Source organism: Bubalus bubalis, chromosome 16, assembly GCF_019923935.1.
Source record: "Bubalus bubalis isolate 160015118507 breed Murrah chromosome 16, NDDB_SH_1, whole genome shotgun sequence".
NCBI lineage: Eukaryota > Metazoa > Chordata > Mammalia > Artiodactyla > Bovidae > Bubalus > Bubalus bubalis.
The window spans coordinates 47,555,837-47,574,129 of NC_059172.1; the positions used below are offsets into that span (position 1 = coordinate 47,555,837).

The following is an 18,293-nucleotide window of genomic DNA, read 5'->3' on the forward strand; positions in this document are numbered from 1 at the left end:
TCGTCACGACTCACTTAGAGTCTCTCAGAACACAGATCCTTCCTGTCATCGTTTACTGTGTTCTCTCAGCACTCAGCGAAGAGAAAGCCCTCTCTTTGTCCCCCCTCCCTGCATTTGCTCCTAGAGTGAGAGAAAACAACCAATATTATGTTTGTCTCTGGACTTTATCAGGACAGGGATGTTTGGTAGAACAGGAAATGAAGTATTTCACTGTTTCACGGCAGAGATCCCTTCTTCAGTATGCAGGGCTGAATGGCTGCCTGAAGAATGTGAAAACCCTGTACATGGCTCTGTTATTTCTATGTGCAGACAGGTAATGGTTTTAAAGAGTGTCTGTGCTCCAGCAGAAGCCTCTTTCGTGAACTCGGAAGCCTCCCTCCAGGACACATTCTGAAGGTTCCCTGTCAGTTCTTGGATGCCTGCTCCCATGGTCTGAGCCCTGGGTGCCCTCCCAACAGCCCTTCCCCCAGCCTACAGTGATGTAATCAGCACAAGGGGCCTTGTTGGCACATTTCATTATGTACACTCACAGTTGTGTTTCATCAGAATGGAAGGGAGGAAGAGTTCAAATGCCTAGTCGTATTGCCTAGCTGTATTGAAGCCTAAGGCAAAAAGAAAAAAAATCAATACCGATGTTGGCTCATTAAAAACTTGGTATCTTGTTCATCATGAATTTTTTCTGCATTTTTATTTCAAAGTGTTACATTAAAATATCACCTTGATTACTAAGCTTTTTGGTGCCCCCTTAATTTGCTCCCAAGGTGAATACCACACATACCTCACCAGAGTCTCAGCCCTGGAAGGGTACCTAAGTGATGATTTTGTTAACAAAGTGTTATGGAGGATGGGTTTGTGCACTTGAATTTCGTTGATGCTCCTAGGAGTCAGGCAGTGAGGTAAAGCTGGTAAAGTGTGGCACCTCTGCATGGGATTTGAGGAAGCTTATGAAAGCCTCCCTTAAACCACTAAAAAAAGTTCCCACCGTGCCTGAAGTTCAGTCTTTACTATTTAATTTGTATGAGTTAAACATCCCCCCGAAACAGCTTAAATTGGAAAATGCAGACCCCAATGGCAGGAGAGTAAAGTGTTAAAAAAAAAAGTTCCTAAAAGTGGGCTTATATGTGAATGTGTTTGTTTTAGCATTTTTTTTTTTAGAGTCAGGACAGAATGGGAGGTGAGAGGACACTGATCTGTTGGAGTTGTCAGCATGGTCATATTGATGGTGGTGGGTGTGAGGATTTAAGAAACTGATAAGGAAAAAAGTAGTTTTCAGTGAGAAACTTCTTTCTTTCACAATTTTTCCAAAGGCTGTAGACAGGTCACACTTCTTTCGGGAGTCATGTATGCCATTTCCTAGGGATGCTCAGCCAACCACCCTCTGCCACAGCCTCTCCTACAGCACCCTACTGGGCCATTTTCTAATGTGGATGACTTCTCTTCCCTCCTTTATATTTAAAGAGATTAGAAGTCTAAAGTGGATGGACAAACACTTAGTGACCATCTTGCTGAAAACCCTCTTCCAAACATGGTATCTGAGACTCAGTGGATATGTAATTCTCTGTCCAAGGTAATGCAAGGCAGCACCAGTGGAACCAGAAATCTGGGCTCTAGACTTGGCACATGTTTCTTCAGTCATTCATCACAGAATTACTGAACACCTCCTAGACTAAATGCTGGAGATGTAATGGTGAGAAAAACTAGCTATGGTCCTCACTTTCATGGTATTTACAGTCTATTGGGGAATGTGTACATAAATCAAATAATCACAAATAGATGTATCATTACAAATAGTTAAGTTTTCTGATGTAAAGAAATAGTATTATTAGCCTGTATAACACAGGAAATGTAATCAGTGGAGGTCAGAATTTGCTGTCTGGGGCACAGGACTAGCTCATACCAGGGACTTGTCTTCCCCACAGTCATACTGACTGCAAAGTTTACTGAAATTCTTCTCAAGCAACTGGGCTTCTATGGAACTTTGAGTGCCAAGTAGGAAGAGTAAGGAAATAGAACACGACAAGTCCATTCTTTAAATCTGTGAACCTCGCTCAAAGAGTCACTTCAGTCCTAATTTGAAGCCTTTTTACTCTTGCTTTGCAGAAGATCTTGATAAATATTCTTAGACTGTGCTTCTAAAGAGTTAACTTTGAAGAAGCAAAATAAACAGTAGGTTAAACCGAATATGCTTATTAAAGAAGATTGGGCTTCCCAGGTGCCTCAGTGGTGCAGGTTCGATCCCTGGGTTGGGAGGATCCCCTGGGATAGGAAATGGCAACCCACTCTAGTATTCTTACCTGGAAAATTCCATGGACAGAGCAGCCTGGCAGGCTACAGTCCATGGGATTGCAAGGAGTCAGACCCGACTGAGCATACACACACATTAAAGAATATTAAAGTTATTTTAAGGACATTCTAACTTTAGAGCACAGGGAAAATGTAGTGTATTTTGGCTAAGTTTGTTTTAAACTAAGAGTTTGGTTGCCATTTAATAAACATTGTCAGATATATTATCACTAAAAAAATCTCACAATCAAAATACTTCTAAGGACAAAATATGTCTATGAAGACTAAGTTAGTTTGAATTCATAATGGATGTAATACCTCTTGGCAAAGTTGGCTGACAGGGCCCTAATTTTCTGCCAGATAAGCCGATGAGACAAGAATCATATTTACTGAACATAGAATCAAATATTAAAAAGATGCACACTAGATAACTGCAAATGATTTTATTTTGCATTTAGCTTCAGTTTACTTCAAGGAAAAGAACATTTTCAACATCAACAAGCATGCATACATGCAGGTCTTCCATGCTATTTTTTCTGCAAGTTTCTTTCATTGCAAATGACAAGAAGTAGAGTTCAGCTGCTAACAGGTAGCTAGTATTGTTACCTTCAAGTTAAATGGGGAAACAGGCTTATAGAGGGTTTGGCCCATGGTGACATAGTAGAGGACACAATATTTGAACCCAAGTCTATCTCTGAATCCAGATGACATTGTAGGGAATATTCTCAAAGGGTCGGGTCTTTGCCTTTCAAACTCAAAAACTAGAATAATCACAATTATAACTGCAAGGAGCAGTTTTTGTTTGTATGCTTGCTTTTTCTGCACCATGGTGTGGCATGTTGCAGTGAGGGATCTTAAGCATGTGGGATCTTAGTTCCCCAACCAGGGCCCGAACCTTTGCCCCCTGTAGTGGAAGTGTGCAGTCTTAACTACTGGACCACCAGAGAAGTCTGGAACAGTGTTTTAAAATGAATAGGATCTATGTTTCCCGGCAGATGATCTCAGTATCACCGGGAGACACTGGAAAACAAATGAATCCAAGTTAGAGGGATTTCAGATATTGAGACTCTCTGTTCTGTATCTAGACACTGGGCTCAGCAACTCTGCTGTGGATTTTTTTAAGGTACGGGCCAAGAGAGGGTTAGAATGTGGCATGCATGTCTGTAATACCCAGTCACCAGCTGTGCCATTTGAAGTACTGGGCTGGTCACCTTCTTCCTGGAGTTATTTCACTACTTGGTTCTGAAGATCCCTGTGGTGCCGGCCAAAGGCTTTGGAGCCACGTTGGTGGACATGATGTTCCTCTTAATCTTGCTCCCAGATTTGCCCAGGAAGCCTGCCATCTTATGGGTCATGCCGGTGGCAGCGTTACTGGTTCTCTCCTGGGCAATGATGCTGATTTGTAGGATGGAGAAAAATGAAAAGATCTGTCAGTGAGAGGTTGAGGGCAGGTGCTGCCCCATGGGACCATCAGTGGAAAATTACTACTCTGAGAGGCACCAGTGAACCTTAAATGTTTCTGCTAAATACGATCATCACAGTAGAAAAGCCTAGAGCATTAGGGAAAATACTACAATCACTCCCTGTAGACATTTCCAGGGGTATCATAAAACAAAGGGGGTTTGGGTTACTGGTCTTAGAACATAGATCTGTAACAGCCAGTCTTTTCTGTGTAAATTAAAAATCATCCAAGGCTTATGAGATGAGAGAGACACTTATGGCACTATCCCAATCTCAATTTTTTTTTTTTTTTCCAACATGTGAGATCAACATGTGGCCAACTCGTGAGTTCCCCACCCAGGGATCAAACTGGGACCCCCTGCATCAGAAGCACAGACCACCAAGGAAGTCCCCCAATCTCATGTTTAAGGATATGTCTTCCTGGTATGCCAATGGAGAATCTAAGCCATGTTCTGAGAGGGATACACAGATTTACCCGAAGTCCTCAGTCTCATACTCCAGCTCACTGGCCTTCTGCACATAATATTTCACCATTGTGGCCAGTAGGAAGTACGATTCCTCCTCAGTGAGTGTAGCTGGTACAAGGCCATTTTTCCAGACCGACCTGGGGAGGAGAAACAAGAGCAACAGGTGCTCTGAGTCCCCGAAAATCCTCATTCTAGGATAAGCAATGAAGTTTCTTGGATTCTGGGACTTCCCCTACAGATGTGACTAAACCAGCTCTCAATGGACAGGGCGTAGGCCATTGTTCATCCAAAATTGCTGCTTCACCAGGATTTAGGATCTGGTGTGACCTAGAGAAGTGGCTTGGTCCAAGTGGATCATATAGACTTGTGAAAGGTGATGGTTAGATTTTCAGGAATTTTATGAGCTTAGTATAAAATATAGCCATTATTAATTATTTAAATCTGAAAATGGTTTCACTTTAATGTAATTTGAATGAAGGTGAGAAATTAGATAAAATATATATCAGATTTAATAACATTTATTGGCAAAGCAATTAGCAAATTAGGATGCAACTCATTGCACAAATTATGGTTAAACTAGTAACTAGGTTTCCTAAAGATAAAAATGTCTGGTAAAAATCAACAAAAGAATGCTATGAGGTTCACAGTATATGAAATTTGCAAGGAATATAATGTATCATATGTCTATCTATAAACTGTGTGCTATACATCTTCATCTCATAAAAAATTTATGATAAACTTATCTACATGTTTACATTCATACATTACCACCCCCTCATAAGAGCCAGATTCAGCACAGCGCAACTGAGAACATAGAATTGTATAATTCCAGGGGCTGTGGGAAGTGACGGGGCTCCAGGCAGGGCTGTCTTACCTGAATGGTGCTGCCTGGAGCATGCCTGCCTGGTGGATGATCAGCATGCTGAGGACCAGGAAGAGGGGCAGCTTCGAGAACCCCATGATACCTCTCTGCAAGAAAAGAATGTCACCACCTGTAGCAGGTCTTTCCGTGAGCCCACAGACCTGGGCTCTGCTCCTGCCTGTGCCTCTAACTCCCAGTTGTCCTGGTTTCAGGCTGGTCATTTCACTCCCTTTCACCATCATATGCGCAATAGCTAAGTGAACCACTAGATGATCCAGTAAGCCTGTAGAATGCTTGGTTTAGCAATGAAAACTGGCAGGAAATTGGGTGAAAAGATGTTGGTCTATAGGTCCCTACCAGCACCTTACACACTCAGGACATACTGGGAGTACCTGTGACCACCAGTTTCCCGCTTGTACAACCCAGAGCTGTCCTGCTGGTGTGGGACTTTTACTACACACGGTGGGGGAAGGAAGTTCCCAAGGACAAATTTCTGCTGTTGGAATCCCCAAGAAACCGAAGGACCAAATTCCAATGCTCAGCTGTTCACATTGATAAATATGACCAGTAAGAATCAATCTGGAAGTCTCAAATTGGGACCCAGGACTTAAACTGGCAAAAAAAAAAATTCCCAGAACCCACAAATGAGGGCTTCTGTTTAACAGCTACCTGTCCCTGTTTCCCACCTGCCTGCACTGTCCTAGATTTGAAAAGCATTTCCCTTGGTCCACTAGACATAAGACGTGACCCGTGACAGCACTGGCTTCATAAAGCTATTCCTGCATCAGGATCAGCCTGCAGTGCCCTGGGGAGCCTCAGCATCCCGGACTGACCTAAGTACATGAGCCGCGAGAAAGAGACTGCAGCCAGCCTGGGCATGAGGAGAGTGAAGAAGGGAGTTTGCAAACTGAGACCATTCAGGGTTACCTGTGGAAGGAGCCTTGCAGAGTAACGCAGTGTGTCGAAGAGACCTGGACAGGAGTGGACAGAGCCGTTGAGACAAGAAGAGATCCGCTAAGAAAAAGTACTGGAGAGAGAGAGAGGGAAGCAAGGGGAGAAAGAGAAACAGAATCCCAGCTAAGCAGGAATCTCCAGGCTTACCTGATAGCCGGCACCAGGTGGCTGGGAGCAGAGGAAGGAGCAGCAGCAGTAGCTTTGGTGGTGGGCGATGGCACTCTGGCAGAAGTGGCGGAGACACTTGAATGCCTCTGAAACCTCCCAGCGCGAGCAGCTGCTTTTATTCCCGCTGCTCTGGGTCTAGGGGGGGTTCCAGGAGCTCCGGGCAACCAATGAGGGGAAGGATGTGAGCCCCAGAAGGATTATGTCACCACTTGCGTCCAGAACATGGAGCATCCAGAAGTACCACCCCACTTGTATTTGCACTGAGGTCATTGATGGCGGGGGTGGGAAGGGGACACAGAGTGGGGTTGGTGAGGACAAATGAAAAACACAGGAAAAGTAAGTTGGAATTTGAGGACAATTTGACGTCACGGTTAATTTTACCTGTTGGGTTTCAAGGGTTTTGAACAGGCATGCATCCCACTCCATTCCTAGTCCTGTAGGGTAGAATCCAACATTACAGGGAACCCTGAATCCCCTTGATCTGACCATAGACCCCTGTCCAAGAGCGCTTCAGGGTTAATGCGCAGCAGAGTCGACGATTCTGTGCCCAAGCAAGGAGTCGGATTCAGGCAGCAGGAAGCGCGCATAGGAGAGCAGGGCATGTGGAGATAAAGCCCTGGAAGTCCAGGAACTTTGACAGATTTCAGCTCTGTTCCAGCTGTAACTTTGCCAGGTAAAAAGATTGCAGGCTAGAAACTAGTAAAGTCTCAACATACTTATCTCTGAAATGGGAATCATATTCCAGTCTTGAAGCAATGCTATCATTACTAACTGTGTACCTGTTCTCCACCCAGTTAGGGATCTAGAAGAGCTTACCAGGAAGTTCATAGGAGATTCTGTGGGATCACGATACACTTTCCCAATCAACACCCTCCGCAGCTACCTGGAGTCATGCTGGGTGGTCCTACATTGGTTAAGGAGGGGCTGGATGCCCCGCTGAGCCTGAGCAGCGAAGTGCAAGGCTTAGACGCCTCCCGGCTTCCAAGCGGACTTCTAGCCCCACGCCTCCTCCCCCACCATTCATCATCTAATGCTCACCCTCCTTCCCCAACCATTTGCCCAGCTTCCCGCTGCGGTTTACCAAGATGTTCCAGTGACCTGTGATGGTAGCCCTGCACCCTCATCTACTGCAATTCAGTCCTCTGCTAGAAAGCCCGCCAAGCTTGATGGTGCTGAAGAGTCCTGCGGATGTGTAATCCCGTGCTGGCTTCTGTCTACTCTTACACACTCACAAACTCAGTACTGACTCCAAACAGGTGCGCTCCCTAACCACAGGCACTCACAAAATGACACTGGTGCACCGGGGCATCCAGGTGATGCTCACAGTCCGGCAGCAAGCGTGCAGCACACAGGAGCAGGATTACGTCCTGCGTCCATGGCTCTCTGGAATAAACGTGCTCTGTAAAACCCGATTGCCCAGCACCTCGACCCTCCTACACCCTGGCCAACAGGTTTCTGGATCTCTCTGTTGGAGCGACTGCTCTAAGCCTTCCAGGAAGGTCCGAGGTCCTGACTTGTCCTTAGCAGGTAGAACGCAGAGAAAGAAGCTTCTCACTGTACACAGGATCGCTGGGTCTGAGCGCACAGCACATGATCCAAGCAGCCTGTAGAGACCCTCCAGCGCGGCAAGAACTGCAGCGGCATTGCGGAGCGGGGGAGCTGGGGGATGGGGCACAGATCCCAGGAGAAATGATTCTAGCTGAAACGAGACATGAGTGACCGAGTGACAGGTTCACACCCAGACCTCAGTGTCAAGAAACCTCAGTGTTCCATTCGACACGCCTGCCTCGCGGCACATCTCTTCCCCTTTCAGGTTCGTGGTCTCACGGCTTAGAACATGAACCTCGAAGCTGCTCTTATCCCAGTTTTCTGCTTTTTAAGCCCAGGAGTGGCATCAATTCAAGGGAATAAAATCTTGGGGCGGGGAAACTGGGTATCTGATATCGGCTCTCTTCAGACCGGGCGGCAAGGGATGCGGAGATCGGAGTAACTAGTGGGAAGTGCGCAAGTGCAATGAGGTACAGAGCCGGGAAAGGCAAAATGCACAAGCGAAGGGTTCGGGATGGCGGACCACATCCTGAAGTCTAGAAGAAGAAATCAGGGTATGAGACAGTTTTGGGGTTTAGGGGCTCAAGACCAAATTGGCGATCACGGCAATGCAGATACTGTGTGGCATGTAAGTGGGCTCTGCCAGTTACAGGTAAGAGTGGATTCACTGGAAAAGATCCTAATGCTGGGAAAGATTGAAGGCGGGAGGAGAAGAGGGTGTAGAGGATGAGATGGTTGGATGGCATCACCGATTCAATGGACATGAGTTTGAGCAAGCTCTGGGTGATAGTGAAGGACTTGGAGGCCTGGCACGCTGCAGTCCACGGGATCCCAAAGAGTTGGACAGGACTGAGGTGACTGAACAACAGACCAGGGATTAAACTGGGATCTTGTCAGTGACAGTGTGGAATCCCAACTAGTGGACTGCTAGGGAATTCACTGCTGAAGGGTTTTTGATTACTGATTTAATCTGTGCTAATTATAGGTATTTTGGATTTTGTTTGTTTGCTTGTTTGTTTTTGCTTGTTTGTTTTTCCATGTGGTGTGGCTTATGTGTGTGTGTATTTATGTGTGTGTGCGTAGTTGCCCAGTTGTGTCTGACTCTCTGTGGTCCTATGGACTATATAGCCTGTCAAGCTCCTCTGCCCATGGAAAATTTCAGGCAAGAATACTGGAGTGGGTTGTTATTCCCTGCATATAAGTTAAATAAGCAAGTGACAATATACAGCCTTGATGTACTCTTTTCCCAATTTGGAACCAGTCTGTCATTCCATGTCCAGTTCTAACTGTTGCTTATTTAACTTATATGCAGAATATATTATGCAAAATGCTGGGCTGGATGAAGCACAAGCTGGAATCAAGATTGTCAGGAGAAATACCAATAACCTCAGATACACAGCTGACACCACCCTTATGGCAGAAAGTGAAGGACTAAAGAGCCTCTTGATAAAAGTGAAAGAGGAGAGTGAAAAAGTTGCCTTAAAACACAAATTCAGAAAACTAAGATCATGGCATCCAGTCCCATCACTTCATGGCAAATTGATGGGGAAACAATGGAAACAGTGAGAGACTTTATATTTTTGGGCTCCAAAATCACTGCAGATGGTAATTGCAGCCATGAGATTAAAAGACCCTTGCTCCTTGGAAGAAAAGCTATGACCAACCGAGACAGCATAGTAAACAGTGGAGACATTACTTGGCCAACAAATGTCTGTCTAGTCAAAGCTATGGTTTTTCCAGTAGCCACGTATGGATGTGAGAGTTGGTCTATAAAGAAAGCTGAGCACTGAAGAACTGATGCTCTTGAACTGTGGTGTTGGAGAAGACTCTTGAGAGTCCTTTGGATGGCAAGGAGATCAAACCAGTTAATCCTAAAGGAAATCAGTCCTGAATATTCATTGGAAGGACTGATGCTGAAGCTGAAACTCCAATATTTTGGGCATCTGATGTGAAGAACTGACTCCTTTGAAAAGACCCTGATGCTGGCAAAGATTGAAGGCAGGAGGAGAAGGGGATAACAGAGGAGGAGATGGTTGGGTGGCATCACTGACTCAATGGACATGAGTTTGAGTAAGCTCCGGGAGTTGGTGATGGACAGGGAAGGCTGGTGTGCTGCAGTCCATGGGGTCACAAAGAGTCAGACATGACTGAGCAACTGAACTGAACTGTTATTTCCTACTCCAGGGGATCTTCCTGACCCAGGGATTGAAGCTGCCTCTCTTGTGTCTCCTGCATTGGCAGGCGGATTCTTTACCATTAGTGCCACCTGTGGCTCAGACAGAAAGAATTGGCCTGGCATGCTGGAGACCCAGGTTTGATCCCTGGGTCATGAAGATCCCCTGGAGAAACGAATGGCAACTCATTCCAGTATTCTTGCCTGGAAAATTCCATGGACAGAGGAACCTGGCAGGCTGTGGTGCACGTGGTCTCACAGTCAGACATGACTGAGCAACTAACACTTTCACTTAACTTTTCAGCACCACCTGGGAAGCACGTGGCATGACTTGCAGGGTCTTAATTCCCCACTCATACCCTTCGAAGCAAAAGTAGTCTTTGTTTTGTGGAGTCTGAACCACTGGACTGCTAGAGAATTCCCTTGGGTTTTCTATTTCTTTTTGATTTAATTTTGGTAGGTTTTATGTTTCTAGGAATTTGTCCATTTCACCTAGGTTATCCAATTTTTTGGCATGTGGTTTTTCACAATAAAATTTCATTTTTTTAAATTTGTATCAAATTGGTAGTAATGTCCCTCTATCATTTCTGATTAAGTAATATGAGTCTTCTCTTTTTTAATTAGTCTACTAGGTAAAACATTCAATTTTGTTAATGTTTTTGAAGAACCAGTTATGGATTCTTTGATTTTTCTCTACTGTTTTTTCTCCCTCTATTTCATTTACCCTGCTTTCTGGTGGCTCTGATAAAGAATCTGCCTGCAAAGTGGGAGACCCTGGGTTGGGAAGATTCCCTGGAGAAGGGAATGGCAACTTACTCTAGTATTCTTGCCTGGAGAATCCCATGGCTAGAGGAGCTTGGTGTTCTACAGTCCATGGAGTCACAGAGTTGGACTCAACTGAGCGAAAAACCCTTACCCTTACAGTCTTTATTACTTCCTTTTTTTCTGATGTCTTTGCATTTAATTTGTACTTTGTTTCTTAGGTTGTTAAGTTAGAATGTTGATTTGAGATCTTTCTTGTTCTTTAATTAAGCATTTGAGGCTATAATTTCCCCTTTAGCATTGCTTTCATAGCATCCTATAACTTTTAGTATGTTGTATTCTTCATTTTCATTCATCTATAAATATTTGCTAGCTTCTCTTATGATATCTTCTTTCATATCAAAGCATGATTTCACTTTCACAAATTTGTGAACTTTTTTTTTTACATGATGGAATATACAAAAAGGAAAATTTTTTTTGCTGGCTGCAGTCTTGATGGTGTTGAAGACTTACTGTGGGACCTAATCCTCATGTTTCAAGTCATACTTTTCCACACACATGAACTCAATATTGTCTCCAAACATGTGCCTACTCCTAAACCACAGGCACTGGCAAAATTACACTGGCACACAGAGGGACCCATGTGGCATCCACTCTCAGTTGCACCCTGAACATGCATATACCTGGATGATTATGACCTACATCTATGAAGCCTGCACTCACTCTCAAGAATAAGCATGCTGTATAACACCCAGTTATGCAGCATATCCACCCTCCTATCTGCCCAACATGTTTCTGGATCTCTCTGTTTGAAATACTACTCTAAGGCCTCCTGGAAGGTCTGAGGTCCTGACTTGCTGTCCTTGGTAGGTGGAGTGCAGAAAAAGATGTCTCTCATTATCTTCAAATTAAAAAGGTTACACCTAGGGACTTCCTTAGTGGTTCCAGAGTTTAAAAATCCACCTTGTAACGCAGGGGAGGCAGGTTTGATCCCTGATCAAGGGAACTAAGATCCCATATGCTGTGGAGCAACTATGCCTGAGTGCTGCAACTAGAGAGTCAACGCACCTTAAGGAAAGATTCTGTATGATGCAACCAAGATCTGGCACAGTCAAATAAATGAATATTTTAAAAAATAAGAATAAAAAAAGGTGACTCCTAAAGGCTTATGCCTTTTATTCTTTAAATTGAAGTATAGTTGATTTACAATACTATATTAGTTTCAGGCATACAGCATAGTGATTCAGTTTTGTTTTTTTTTCCTGATTGTATTCCATTATATGTTATTACAGGATATAATTACAGGGTATAATTCCTTGTGCTATACAGAAAATCCTGTTTCTTTTCTATTTTACATAGTTTTTATCTGTTACTCCTAATTTGTCCCTCCCTAATTCCCTCTTCCTTTCAGTAACCATAAACTTGTTTTCTACGTGCGTTTGCTTCTGTTTTGTATACAGATTCATTTGTATTATATTTTAGATTTCACATATAAGGGATATCATGTAATATTTGTCTTTCTCTGACTCTTTTCACTATGCATAATATTCTTTACAGTCATCCATGTCGTTGCCAATGGCAAAATTCCATTCTCTTTTTTTGCTGAGTAATAATCTATTGTATATATGTGCCACATCTTAAGTCAGTCATCTGATGGGCACTTTGGTTGTTTTCATGTCTTGGCTGCTGTAAATAGTGCTGCTATGAACATTGGGATGCATGTGTCTTTTAAAATTTTTAGCTTGTTTCTGATGACTTTTCTTTTTTTTTTTTTATTGAAGTGTAGTTGATTTACAAAGTTTTATTAATTTCAGGTGTACAGCAAGTGATTTAGTTATATATACATATTCTTTCAGATTCTTTTCATTATAGGTTATTATAAGATATTGAATATAGTTCCCCATGCCATACAGTAAGTCATTGTTATCTGTTTTATATATAATAGTATGTATATGTAATTCCCAATGCACAACTTACCCTTCCTCTCCTTCCCCCTTTAGTAAACATAAGTTTGTTTTCTATGTGAATCTATTTCAGTTTTGTAAATAAGTTTATTTGTATCTTTTTTTAGATCGCACATGTAAGTGATTTCATATGATATTTGTCTTCATCTATGCCTGACTTAGTTCATTTAAAATGATAATCTATAGGTCCATCTGTGTTGCTGCAAATGGTATTATTTCAGTCTTTTTAATAGCTGAGTAATTTTCCTCTATATATCCATTTTTATTATGTATATATATATTTTTTTACTTTACAATATTGTATTGGTTTTGCCATACATCAACATGCATCTGCCACGGTATACACATTTTTTAAAGAAACTTATTTTACCCATGTATAGCTGATTTACAATGCTGTGTTAATTTCTACTGTATGGCACAGTTCTTCAGTTATATACATATATACATTCTTTGTCATCTTCTTTTCCATTTTTTTAAATCACTGGACTTTGAATATAGTTTCCTGTGCTACACAGTAGAACCTTGTTGTTTATTCATTCTATGTATAATAGTATCTGCTAATCCCAAACTCCCAACCCATCCCTCCCCCTTGACAACCACAAGTCTTTTCTCTATGTCTGTGAGTCTGTTTCTGTTTCATAGATAAGTCCATTTGTGTCATATTTTAGATTCCACATATAAGTGATATCATATGGTATTTGTCTTTTTCTTTCTGACTTCACTTAGTGTGATGATTTCTGGGTCCATTCATGTTGTTGCAAATGGCATTAATTCATTCTTTTTTATGGGTCAGTAATATTCCACTGTATATATGTATCACATCTTTATCCATTCATCTGCTGAGGAATATTTAGGTTTTTTTCATGACTTAGCTAAACAGTGCTGCTATTGAACATTGGGGTGCATGCATATTTCTGAATTATAGTTTTCTCCAGATTATGCCCAGGAGTGCATATGGTATCTCTGGATCATTTGGTATCTCTATTTTAATTTTTTAAGAAACCTACATACTTCTCTCCATACTGGTTGCACCAGTTTATATTCTCATCAACAGTGTAGGAGGGTTCCCTGTTCTCCACACCCTTTCCACCAATCATTATTATTATAGCCCTTCTGACTAGCGTGAAGTGATTCCTATCACATATCCTTTCTTATGCCTATTGGCCATCTGTATGTCTTCTTTAGAAAAATGTATATTCAGCTCCTCCTCCCATTTTTTGATTGGGCATATTGAGCTGTATGTGCTATTTGTATATCTTTGATATTGACACCCTGTCAGTTACATTGTTGTAAATATATTCCCCCACTTCCATAGGCTGTCTTTTTGTTTCGTTGATGGTCTCCTTTGCTGTGCAAGAGCTTTTGCATTTGATTAGGTCCTATTTGTTTATTTTTGCTTTCATTTATTTTGCCTTGGGACACAGATCTAAGAAAATCTTGCTACAATTCATGTCAAAGAATGTTCTCCTGAAGTTCTCCTCTAGGTTATTCCTTTCATTCTATATAATTTGTATATGATATAGAGTCACCACCAGCAACAACAGCAAAACCCCAACAATAACATCTTCAGAGTAGTAGCAATAACAACACAAATTCACTCTTTTCAGTTTGGGGGAAACTCAGAACTGTCCAATTAACCAGAGAATTTTAATTGAACATTGATTGTATAGGGTTCCACTTACAAGGAGTTTAGAAGTCACAATAACAAATAAAAAGTTAAATAGAATAAAAATATCAACAATTCTTCTAGGAGCCCTAAGAGAGATAAGGACTGTATGGGCAAATTTCTGCCCTCAAGACTCGGGAGACAGACAGGTGAATGCAGGGAGTAATGGCTTTCCAGAGCAGACACTCACAAGGCCAAACTCACCTGAAACCAGCCCCAGACAGAGTAGGAAAACCTGAACTGTAACTGACAACTTGCAGGAGGCTCGATGTGGGCAATTTCTGAAACTTAAAAGCTCACCTTCCTAAGCTGCCACTATCTGCAACTTAACCCCAGTAGCTCAACTAGGTTCTCACAGTAAATATTGGAGAAAAATTCCTTTGTGCTTTCAACCTGGAAAGGAGAAAAGAACCCTTTTGAAATGAACCAGAGCATTCTGTTTTTACTTAATAAGGTCTGCCCTTATTAAGTTAATCAGAGCCTAACTTTGCTGAGGTATTATCAGAGCCTAAGTGACCTGGGGGAAGGGAAATTCCCAATTAACTTCGATCCTAAGCTTTCAGGTGGGAGTAGGGAAACCACCAATTCCAGGATTCTCTAGCTGCCTCTCTCACCTATGTGGGGAAGTATAAAAATTGAAAAACACCCGTGAAGCTCACAGTCTGGAGGAATAGTCTCACTAAACGGCTGAGACCTAATTATAGGGCTATGGAAATCTTTCCATGCCCCCACACCTCACTACCACATAATGGTCTATTTCTGGCATTTCCTTTGACCTGGTACATCATGTCCAGCCATCCAAAAATTAAAAAGGTGATAAGACAACATGAATAGGTATCAAGTATCAAATCAATTTATTTTTCCTATACTTAGTTAATCCAACAGATAACAATTTGTTCAAAATAAAAATAGCAATGGTATATTCAATAATGTATAGTTATATATGTTATGTCTATATGCTTAGGTATGATATATGTCTGTAAAATGTTGCTAAACATGAAGAGGGAGAATTTTCAAAATAGGAGGAAGAGGCGGAGTGATATTTAGCGCTTGTACTGTTGATAGTAAAATATGTAACAGTGCCCTCTGACAGGGGAGAGAGAGCTTGCCACCTGGACTGGCAGCACCAGATCTTTCTCTTCTTAATAAATATGGGTCTACAACTCTTAGTGCTTGCCTGGATGCCATGCTTTCTGCAAGTTGTCTGCAGAAGTTTTGTAATGTGACTGCTTGGTGAGTTCACCTAGAGCCTAAAGCTTATATCTAATTGAACCTGAAAAAGAAAGAGGAAAAGAATAAGACCAATCTCCTAAGAATCATTATGGTCTCCTAGGACTCCAGTACTCTTGCCTGGAAAATCCATGGACAGAGGAGCCTGGTAGGCTGCAGTCCATGGGGTCGCTAAGAGTTGGACACGACTGAGTGACTTCACTTTCAATTTTTACTTTCATGCATTGGAGAAGGAAATGGCAACCCACTCCAGTGTTCTTGCTGGAGAATCCCAGGGATGGGGAAGCCTGGTGGGCTGCCGTCTATGGGGTCACAGAGTTGGACACAACTGAAGCAACTTAGCAGCAGTAGAAACAACAGGGAAGTAATACTCACACAGATGAAATAATTAAAGAACAATAAAAGATAGGGAATTAGTGTGTGCATGCTAAATCGCTTCAGTAGTGTCCGACTCTTTGTGACCCTATGGGCTGTAACCCCACCAGGCTCCTCTGTCTATGAGATTCTCGAGGCAAGAATACTGGAGTGTGTTGCCATACCTTCTTCCAGGGGATATTCCTGACTCAGGGATTGAATGTCTCTTACATCTCCTGCATTGGCAGGTGGGTTCTTTACCACTGAGCCACCTGGAAAGCCCAGGGAATTAGTACTCCTTCCATATTGCTGCTATAGCAAATTATCACTACTCTAGTGTCATAACTCAATACAAGTTTATTAACTTACACGTCTGTGGTTAGAAGTCTCAGGTCCAACGTGGTGCTCAATTTGCAAAATTCTTGGCAGGCTTGGGTCCTTTCTGGAGGTTCTAGAGAAGAATTAATTTCCTTTCTATTTCCTGTTTCTAGTGGCCAGCATGTTCCTTGGCTCAAGGCCCCCTTCCTCCATTTTCAGAACCTTCCTCCATTTTTAGTATTGGCCATTTGAGTCCTCCTATCACCTCACCCCAGCCTCCTCTTCTGTTTCCTTCTTCTACTTGGAAGGAGTCTTGTGATTTTATTGGACTCACCTGGATAAATCCAGGATAATCTCCCCATCTCAAAGTCCTTAGTTTAATTACATCTTCAAAGTCTCTTTTGCATGTAAAGAACTGCAAGGAGATCCAACCAGTCCATCCTAAAGGAAATCAGTCCTGAATATTCATTGGAAGGACTGATGCTGAAGCTGAATCTCCAGTACTTTGGCCACCTGATGCAAAGAACTGATTTATTTGAAAAGACCCTGATACTGGGAAAGATTAAAGGCAGGAAGAGAAGGGGATGACAGAGGATGAGATGGTTGGATGGCACCACTGACTCAATGGACATGAGTTTGAGTAAGCTCCAGGGGTTGGTGATGGACAGGGAGGCCTGGTGTGCTGTAGCCCACGGGGTCACAAAGAGTCGGACATGACTGAGCGACTAAACTGAACTGAATTTGCCATGTAAAATAATATATTTTCATTTCCAAGGATTAGGGTGTGGACTTCTGGGGTTGGGGGAGTTCTAACCCTGTTGTTCAGTTCCTCAGCTGTGCCCAACTCTTTGCTACGCCATAGACTGCAGCACGCCAGGCTCCACTTCACTGTCCAGACTTGCCCTGGAGGCTCCTTTTTCCAACCTCCGCAGGCTGCCTCCTTCCAACCCTGCAGGCTCCTTCTTGCTATAAGCACCAGGAGAGATTCCTTTGGAAGTCAAAAGGTTGTTTTTAGGGTGAGTTCAGCTTCCAGGGAAAGAAATGAGTATGGTTGAGGAGGACCAGGCTGGTCACTCTGAGAGATGGATAGACTCAACTGGTCATGTCAAGGAGTTACTCTGGATGGGTTCTTCTTAGATGATTAAAATTCTCTCTTAGTTCAGCCTTACCAGATACAGAATATCTCTCCTCTCCCAGGCTGAGAACAATGCTCCATGGAGAAAAGGAATAGAAATAGGAATCTTCCCAGCATACTACAAAGGTCCTAATATTGATGACTCCTTTTTGAACACTGTCAGAGAACCACGAGGTGCCTATAAGGGGTCACCTGGGATTGGGAAAAGTAAGACTTTGGTGTGTTCAGTTCAGTTCCGTCACTCAGTCATGTCTAACTCTTTGTGACCCCATGGACTGCAGTACTCCAGGCATCCCTGTCCATCACCAACCCCTGGAGCTTACTCAAATTCATGTCCATCAAGTCGGTGATGCCACCCAACTATCTCATTCTCTGTCATCCCCTTCTCCTCCTGTCTTCAATCTTTCCCAGCATCAGGATCTTTTCAAAGGAGTCAGTTCTTCATATCAGGTGGCCAAAGTACTGGAGTTTCAGCTTCAGTATCAGTCCTTCCAATGAATATTCAGGACTGATTTCCTTTAGGATTAACTAGTTTGATCTCCTTGCCATCCAAAGGACTCTCAAGAGTCTTCTCCAACACCACAGTTCAAAAGCATCAGTTCTTTGGCGCTCGGCTTTCTTTATAGTCCAACTCTCACATCCATACATGGCTACTGGAAAAACCATAGCTTTGACTAGACAGACATTTGTTGGCCAAGTAATGTCTCCACTGTTTACTATGCTGTCTCGGTTGGTCATAGCTTTTCTTCCAAGGAGCAAGGGTCTTTTAGTTTCATGGATGCAGTCACCATCTGCAGTGACTTTGGAGCCCAAAAATATAAAGTCTCTCACTGTTTTCATTGTTTCCCCATCTACTTCCCATGAAGTGATGGGAACGGATGCCATGATCTTTGTTTTCTGAATGTTGAGTTTTAAGGCAACTTTTTCACTCTCCTCTTTCACCTTCAT

At 42.7% G+C, this 18,293-nt stretch overlaps 1 protein-coding gene across 4 annotated transcripts; it reads right to left on the minus strand.

Annotated features, from left to right (window-relative positions):
* Positions 1-2,711: 2,711 nt before the first annotated feature.
* On the minus strand, positions 2,712-16,519 carry LOC102394123 (calcitonin receptor-stimulating peptide 2). Of its 4 annotated transcripts, none has more exons than XM_045162947.1 (7): positions 16,262-16,519; positions 7,277-7,894; positions 6,577-6,629; positions 6,175-6,249; positions 5,086-5,180; positions 4,220-4,348; positions 2,712-3,678 (listed from the first exon to the last, which is right to left on the minus strand). In XM_045162947.1, exons 2-7 carry the CDS (start codon positions 7,317-7,319, stop codon positions 3,516-3,518), a joined length of 558 nt encoding a protein of 185 aa, XP_045018882.1. In that variant the 5' UTR covers positions 7,320-7,894; positions 16,262-16,519; the 3' UTR covers positions 2,712-3,515. The 4 variants fall into 4 exon arrangements, with proteins under 4 accessions (XP_045018882.1, XP_045018881.1, XP_044785506.1 ...); XM_045162946.1 differs by having other exon boundaries at positions 2,712-3,303; positions 3,495-3,678; positions 6,577-7,894; XM_044929571.2 differs by having other exon boundaries at positions 6,577-7,894; positions 16,262-16,517.
* Positions 16,520-18,293: the final 1,774 nt, after the last annotated feature.

Coding starts and splice junctions, on each gene's coding strand:
- LOC102394123 (XM_045162946.1), bottom strand. CDS start 6,684: ATGGTCAGATCAAGGGGATTCAGGGTTCCCTGTAATGTTGGATTCTAC. Junction 6,250..6,576: donor AAACCCTTGAAACCCAACAG/GTAAAATTAACC, acceptor CACTTCTGCCAG/AGTGCCATCGCCCACCACCA. Junction 3,679..4,219: donor TATGAGACTGAGGACTTCGG/GTAAATCTGTGT, acceptor CCTACAAATCAG/CATCATTGCCCAGGAGAGAA.